General features: G+C 40.0%; 1 protein-coding gene across 1 annotated transcript; it reads right to left on the reverse strand.

Moving 5' to 3' along the window:
* Nucleotides 1–816: 816 nt before the first annotated feature.
* On the reverse strand, nucleotides 817–8,690 carry LOC112576287 (E3 ubiquitin-protein ligase TRIM33-like). The gene is made up of 6 exons (XM_025258636.1): nucleotides 8,590–8,690; nucleotides 5,912–6,986; nucleotides 4,744–4,902; nucleotides 4,238–4,390; nucleotides 3,398–3,577; nucleotides 817–2,179 (listed from the first exon to the last, which is right to left on the reverse strand). The coding sequence occupies exons 2-6, from the start codon at nucleotides 6,968–6,970 to the stop codon at nucleotides 2,147–2,149; spliced, it is 1,584 nt and encodes a 527-aa protein (XP_025114421.1). The 5' UTR covers nucleotides 6,971–6,986; nucleotides 8,590–8,690; the 3' UTR covers nucleotides 817–2,146.

Raw genomic sequence — 8,690 nt, forward strand, 5'->3', positions numbered from 1 at the left:
GCCAATCGACTCAACTCGGCTCATCTCGGACGTTCGGATGTTCGAGTTCCAAATATTTGTTCGGATTCCAAGACAAAATTTTCTCGAATTTCCTGGTCGAATACCGATTTGGTCGAAAGTCAAGGCGTTCGAGAACCGAGGTATCACTGTACTAGGTTTTGTTCTCTGTGTGTGTATATATATAGCAGTAGAAAAAAAAGCTAACCGCTGCAAAATGCCTCCGCCTGTTTGTCGCCGTGGTCAGCACACAGTGCAGGGTGGCTGGCAGCCAGACGTTCAGGTGTCACAGTGCTGAGTCTCTCCACAGCAATTCATGTGAGAATTTTTTATCAGCCTTTGTACGCACTGAACACAACATGCCAAAGCACTGCATGCAAATGAAATCAGCCATGACATCCTCACACACAAGAGATTTGAGCAGTTTTCTTTTCCCATTTCAAGATGTTAGACTACAGTTCACATATGCACGTGAAGGCAATGACATAACATTTCGTACGTATTATCACGAACTTGTATTTACCGTACTGCTTGCAGACGATTGTTTTCAGTTAACTACTAGAACGGAGCTGGTGTATACAAAGCTTCCGGTTCAGACATGACTCGCCGAGACAACAGCAGAGAATTTCGCAAGAATCTTAGCGTTGGTCTCGCTGACAGACATCAGTCCACCTACACAAGTCCGTGTATTATCGGGACTGTGTTTCCAAGACAAAGAACAGGGTTCACACATCAACCATAATTTTCAACCGAGATATCAAAACCATACAAACAGGAAAACACACCTTTAATGAGTTCAATCTTAAAAACTATGAACTGCACAAAATCACCAAGAAATCAGTTAAACATCGATATGTCAGATAACTGAAAGTTTAAGTCGCTTCATTCTCTTGTTAGAATCACACCTGAGTATATCAATAACATAAGTACATCAGACATGTATCTCACTGCTCTTACACTTGACAGAGCTCAGTACACATTAAAGTGCCTGTGACAGAATTTTAGTGCCTCCGCGCTTTAAAAAAATTAACAAAAGTCCATTTGCTATTAACACGTTCATTCCTGGACTAACAGGCAGTTACATTGGATTTGTTCTTTGAGGCTCTGTAGTGTTTTGAGTGGAAGTGCTCAGCATACTATCGTTGAAGCTAGTACCCTGTTTCCTCTTTTTGATTTTCTTTGATCGTATTTTAGTGGTTATCTTATCTTTTTTTGAATCAGAAGAAAACAGATACTAACACAAATGTACCACCGCCACCGCAAGACACAGTTCAGCCGCTTTCCACAGAAAAATTGCAGGTCACTGTACAGTGCATTTCTCAACTACTGTTATGTCCTACTAAACATTTACTTATTTTTCACAAAATTGAGTCAAAATCCAACTAAAGCAAAAAGTGTTTGGTGCGAGCTACGAAACAGTGTCTCATGAAAGTGCTTCATTCACCAACACAGTCCTGACAGTTTTTTTTTTAAATTGATAAAAACATTTTCTTCACTCAGAGGCATAGAAACCTTAAGTAATAATTTTACCTATTGGGTAGCAGAAGCAAATAAAAACGGATAAAAACTTAAAGAGACTTCACGCCTGAAAGAGTCCAACTTCTTTCATCTTCTATTCTTGAGTACATCAGTCAGTTGCTACTACCTTTAATTCCTTTCTTCCCGAATGAGGGGAACGGGAAAAGACGAGTGGAGCAGTTCCAAAAAAACCTTTGCTTACACTTCTTTTAATTGTCGATGAACAGTAATTTATGAACAGTCTTTTTAAATTTAATGAACACAGCCAGAAGCCAATGTTCGATTCAAGGTATTTAACAAATTTACAGCAGCACTTATGTGTATACTTCTTTCGTAGTGCTTAAATAATATGCAGTCAGACTTCTTTTAATGCTAAGAAGTTGTTTTCCCTTTTACGTGTGGGGGAAAGGGGAAAGCTCTTCAAATTGTTCTTATTTGTTAATGCATTTCAGCAGGAAAAAATCATACTGAAAAACAATTTGTACTCTTCTTGTTTTTCCATAGTAAACAGGTTGACGAAACAATTAACTGAAGCTCTCATTTCTAATGTCAACGCTCAAGTTGGTGCCAACGTCATTCACAAAAAATATTCTCGATTGACTGTCTCAGTCTTCTTGTTCTCTGATATTCTTTATGTTCTCATAGATGTAGGAAGGGCTGTCACCTGTAAAACAGACAACAGAGCAGCAGGTACAAAGCTTAGTGTTTTACTTATCAAACAAACGTAATGTCAACTAAATAAACTCCAGGAACTAGGTAAGACAAGTGTCTTCTCTTTATTGCTCATTAACTGCAGTTTTCTAGACACCTTCATGTTATCACCGTTAAAGAGACCGTTATAGTCTCCCCAGGCAATCCCAAACTCCTCTGTGAAATATAAAGTGTGTTTGTGTTAGGAACTCGACTGGTTACGATTGTGTAGTGTGTTGTTGTGACTGCAAGACCAGGTAACTAACCATTGTTTAGTATGGACACTAGTATTCACTGTAAACTCATTTGAGGCATTCCCTAATAGGCCTGTGGGGCAGAAAGAGTGTGTGAAGTTTGTGAAGGAAACAGTCGTGAAGAATGTAGTTCCTAGCCCAGCCAATGGGGTTAAAGAAAGGAACGACATACAGGACAAGTCCCAAAGTTGACAGAAGAACCGCACCGAAATGTTACAAATATTACAAAGGTTCTACCTCCCTCATAGTTGTAACAGGTGGAACTACTGGAGCTGCCAACCGAGGCTCATTTGTTTCAAAGAATATTGAGATTTTACTCGGAGGCGGGGATAACTGTCGCTACTCCCAGACTAACGGAGAGGATCCACTGACGGATAATTTTCTTCCTGTGTTGTGATTAGTCTAACAACCTAGTAACCCAGAGACAAGGACACTACCTTTGCTTTTCGAAAGGCCGCATGGCGGACATCTTGAGTGAAAGTAGTTTATAGTTTATGAAAACAAATTAGTGAATCCATATCCATTATTGGACATTGGAATTTTCTGGTTTTGAAAAACAAAACAAGCTTTAATGACTGTGACCCAAGAGGTCCTAGTTGAAAACTGTGCGATAGTGTAGAATATATAAATAGATATAGAGGAATGCATGTGTTTATGTATTTATTTTTTGTGTTTTCAACCCTGCATGACGTTTTATATTAAAATTAATCATTAAGATAAAGTGTTTGGTTGTAAGCATATATACATTAAGGATCATGCTTAGAAAAAGAAAATGAATTTAAAAGAAAATAGCTATTACAACAACAAATGAAGCTAACCAAGTTTTTAAAAAAAATTCCACTATGCACTGAGACACCCACTGATCTGTTTGTTTTCTTCTGTCATTGTCAGTGTCTGCCTGTATGACTGACTGGTGTTTGTGATAACCTGTCTCTTACCTTAGTAACTGATCTGCCAATACTAAAGAGAGCAAACAAGGGTTGTGTAATATTTTTTGCTACAACGCCCTGGTCCTGTCCGTTGATGTAGAGGTGAAGGTCGTTGGATGAGGTCACCAGTACCCCGACTCGACTCCCGACTTGAAGTCTCATGAGTTTGTTTCTGAGCGGTATCCTCATCTGCATATAAATACCTGATATTTTTATCTTATTAATAAAATATTGGGCAGAGGGTGAGCACCCCACCCTGACCTCCGTCTTTAACTGTAACACGCACTTTTTGACAAATAATTTTTGGTAACTGAGTACGAGAAAAAATGTTCGAAATTTTTCGAAAAATGTTAGGTATGAGCAGGGTTTTCCGTGACTTGATGTACAAAAAAAGATTTTGTTTACACACTAGGGTCAGATTTATTTAGGTCAGTAAAAGCTTTCGTTCAATTTCTCCAAACGGGTTATTCCCCGGCCTCAGAATCCATTTTTACAAAATAAGTCTTAGAACACACTTCCATTGTTTTATCCACAATTTTATAAAAGTTACTGTCCAACAAATCAAATCGCCTAAATATCTTACCCTATCTCACCTAAGTCAACATATGCGCATCCGTCTAAGGTCTCTCTTATTGGCCTCAGTCTACATATTTAGATGTCTGTAGGTTTATATTTACAGTAGCTAACTCGGGAATTACTTCCTCATTGGAAAACAAAAGAAAATCCATCAAAACCTTCAAGCATGCTTTGTGTAATAAAAAAGTGAAAATAAGTGACTGATACTCAGATTCATCTCTTACACCAAGACCAAACCACAAATCATCTGTACTCAGAGACATTAAGACTTACACGTTCTCCCTGGCGGAGGACCCGACCGGGCCTGATGATAACGGAGTGTTGCAGGTATGTACACCACTGTGTCACAGGGAGGTGTGCAGGAGAAATTCTTGTCACACCCAGTGATAGATTGTTGTACACATCTGTTACTGAGTCCACTCTGACCTGTGTCAACATCCCAGTGTCATGACATGTCAAGCTGTGACAGCTTATTAAGATGACTATTTGCACTAAAGGATGTCAATCTCTCAGTAAAGCCACAAGTGTGAAAAGAGAAAAAATGTATTGAGACTACTTAATCCGTCCTCAGTAAGCTGTCATCAACTTGTATTAAGGATTTTTAGAAAATGGAAACAAAATAATTCAAAATGATTTTTTTGATTGCGTCTTTACCCTGTAAAAGAAAGAAAAGTAAATAAAAGTAATTTTATTCTATAGTCCCATTTATTACTAACAGTACTAATCCTGATTATAATCATCATCCTTGTCATCATCATAGTTTTAGTCAAATATCTTACTTCATACAAGACGTTCTCTAACATAGGGTCACGTGACACAACCACCCCATCAATGGAGTCATCCGGCTGTATCGTCTCCGCGGTCCTGTTACCGTTCGTCAGACGAATGTTTTTTCCGCAGTTGTCGTGGATTACCAGGACTGGTGGCTGTGGGTCCAACTGTAAATAATATCCATGAAAATTATTAACAGATCTATAGTATACCGTATTTATTAACTAAAAATGTTCTGGTATTAGTGTTATGAGTTGTATTTCATAATTATTTCTTCTGCTGAGATCTACAATCATACCCTTAGTAATGTCTTATGTGTCTAAGAATCCACTTCCCATACATTAAATCATATTATATCACACATTAACCTTTACATTCGTTTGAAGAATTTACAGGCGATGACTGAATAAAACATGCATTCTGAAATAAATTTAACTAAACTATAACAGACTGTGTGTGTGTCTTTAAGTATTTATGTCAGGAAATGGGATATGAACTTTTGTGATCAGGGTTTTGCTAGGGTCCTTACATTTTGTTTCAAGCTCTAAATAACAGTCACAACAGTATTTTGATAAAGGTGTATAACAGTTTAATTTCCTCTGTTTACTTTTAGAGATGTAGAAACAAGTAATGAACAATTAGTGAAGTGTGTAGATACTTTTCGTTCACTTAAACCTTTTTACAAGAGCCTTGTCATAGAACTTGCTTCTAGTTAGATAGTGTGTGTGTGCGCGCGTTCGGTTGTATCCATTTACATTCAAATGTACTGGGTGTGTGTATCGGTGTTAGACGTCACACGCAAAAATACAAGAAGAAAGTATGCTTTGAATCTATTACAATGCTTCCTAAAATAATACATTTCCTTAACACGTCACATGACCAGACTGTTTTCATAATGTATTTTAAGATTTCACGACCTGCTTGTTAAAACTTATGCACCCAGATGTGTCAAGAATTCAGCGGGCACAGATATATGACAAACGTGCTCTGCCTCTCTCTGTTTTGAAACACACATATCCACATACTACATATAACACCATTTTAGCTTTGTCACTAGCTGCTGATACAAGGGAGGTTTCTCAAGAAATGGAAAATGACTCGCAAAGAAAAATATTGTTTAAATGTTACAAAAAAACCCTAAAAATTTATCAATGATTAAAAAGGATAGAATTGTACCTCTGGCTCTATCTTCAACATAAGAAGCTCGTCTTCTATCCGTCTCACAACATCTTGACAGCACTCTACACTTGACAAGGGCGTCACCCACACGTCTCCTTGCAGGTCAGCGCTGAGGTCAAGGCTGTTTACCCTGTCTGTCAGAGCCTGTGTCATGTGTATCAGTGCAGGACGTGGTGACACTGCCACCGCTCGCGTCACAATGTGTTTGTGTGACGTCACCTTCCCTACACGGTAGCTAAGGCCTGTCTTGACGTCACATAGCGACTTCCTGATTTTGAGATGTTGCTTGCGACACTTGTCCTTCAACTTGTTACAAACATCTTCCACCAGCTTGTGAAGACGGTCACATGTCTTGTCTACTTGCGCCATGTCCTCTTGTTCGCTAACATCAACTTCCTGTAGACGTGACGTCAGCCGACCTATAGCCTGCTCTAGCTTCTGCTCCGCTTCTGCCAGATTTTTTGTTAGGTCGGTAAGTGACTTTTGAACTGACTTTATTTCATTGTCAAGATAGTTTGTTTCTAGACATACTATGTGTTTGTTAGCCTTACAGGCTGAGCAGACAGCGAGGCGGTGCTCGCGGCAGAAGAACTCCGCCTGTTTGTCGCCGTGGTCAGCACACAGTGCAGGGCGGCTGGCAGCCAGACGTTCAGGTGTCACAGTGCTGACACTCTCCACATCGTGACTGCGGGTGGCAGAAAGTTTTCTGTGAGCCTTTGTACACATTGTACACAACATGTCCTGACACTGCATACAGATGAAGTCCGCCCTGACGTCCTCACACACACAACAAAGGTGATCTTTACTCAGCACACGAGCGCTCTCCACCAGCGCTTCCATCACAAAGTCTGTCGGCAGGGCGTCAACAGTGTCGGACGAACTTCTATCTGACTGCTCTACTATAGGACATCTACACAGCGGACACCCGGCATCAGCTTTGGAGTCCATCCAGGAAATGACACATTGTCGACACAGGAGATGACCACAGGGTAGAATCTTTGGTGTGGTGAAGTCATTGGTGCACACAGCACATTCTCTTTCGTGTTGCTCAGCCATCTTAGAATCTTCGTTACTGATGATACAAAGTATTTAAATAAGATACACTATTTGTATTTTTATGTATGGTAAAATTCTATTTAATTAAAATTTATTGGTAATTTTACAATAGGAAAATCAGTTAAAGTAAGAAATACAACACTTAAAGTGCCCGACTGCATCAAACTTTTCAATTGCTTTCGTGAATTTGGGCTTAATAACTGTTTCAAAGGTGTGACAACAGACTAAAAACTCAGCATAGCGAGGATGGCCAAGTCTCACCTCTTGGATGATCGGTGTAGTTTTTTAGATAGTGGAAAGAAAAGTGGAAGACTAATGGAAATTTACGACCAGAGCTTCACTTTCCAAAGATACCCGGCAAGTTGAGGGACCCTGCCTGTAGGGGACTGGAGGCTGGCTGTCTAAAAAGGTATTCGTATTTTCGTGCATCTTATGCTTATTTTGTATTTCTAACATTTCTTTTTTTGTGTTGACTTTTCTGTTTTCTTTCAGGTGTCAAGTTATAACTCAAATGGGAATCAACGATCGCCGGCAGGGCGGAGCATCAGTGGTCGTTCCCTTGTCGATGTCGGCTAGTTGATTGGTTGAAGAATGAGTGACCAATGGCATCTCTCGGTGTATGTGACGTTCGAATGTGCAAAGTAAAAATAAGGAACAGAGAACCAGCAGGACAAATCTCGGCACGATGTATGAGTGGATGAAGCAACTGGTCAGAAGACGGATTGACTTCAGGATGTCTAGCGCCGACTTCACGTGTACCTCGATACGAAGTCTTGAGTCAAGAGAGAAAGAAGCGGAGAAAGGTGCACTCTAAAGAACCGGAGAACTTTGCATGAAGGTGGTGTTTGTTTAGTGGCTGTGTGTTGCTTTGCACTCGTTGGAGACACCACGTGTGTGTCCCTGGACTGCGACAAGATTGACTCTGTCGCCGGGAGACGACGTTGGCAGATCGGGGAAGGACAATGGACAGACGGAGAAACAATTTCGAGGGAAAGTCATCGGGCTGCCATGATTGTTAGCAGGACTATTGATCTTCACCAAACCACCATCATGAGCCCACAAATGCAAGAACAACCTTAACATCAGAGCTAAGATGATTAGCCTGTAAGAGTGAGTGGTAGAGATGGAGAGGTAACAGCACTGGAATAGAGGAAGTACGCTTAGCACGGATTGCCCTGAGACTCTCCCTAGAAATGTCTTTTATTGTCTGTATTTGTATTTTATTTTGTTAAAAAATCTTGCTATACGTTACATCATCACGTCACGTTTTGTGTTGGAAGAACAGCAGGAGTTGGACTCGTGACCCACGTGATCGACGTGTGACTATTGTACGTATAGTACCCATGGAACTTATGTTGACGTGGGTAGTGAGACTTGAGGTTAACTCTCGCCCACGTGCCCGGTACCCAAGGCCTAATTTTCACTTTTCGACTAAAAATCACGAATACTACAACATACATTGACAATAAGGAGGAGAGCGTAACACTACACAAATCTTCAATGACTCAGGAGATGGTTAGAGTTGTCAGATCCTATGACAAACCATCATGTTTATATGAGAAATCCTAAGTACTTATTGCTGTGATTTAAACTTCAAAAACAAGTGTAAAATATATTACCTTTAGTTTACTCCAAAAGGAAGGTTTCAAAGTGTTCTCCGTTTGAAATAAAAATAAAGACACAAACTGAACAGGTCCACCCCCTAGAAAGCTTGCTTCAC

Source organism: Pomacea canaliculata, linkage group LG11 (assembly GCF_003073045.1).
Source record: "Pomacea canaliculata isolate SZHN2017 linkage group LG11, ASM307304v1, whole genome shotgun sequence".
NCBI classification, from domain to species: Eukaryota; Metazoa; Mollusca; class Gastropoda; order Architaenioglossa; family Ampullariidae; genus Pomacea; species Pomacea canaliculata.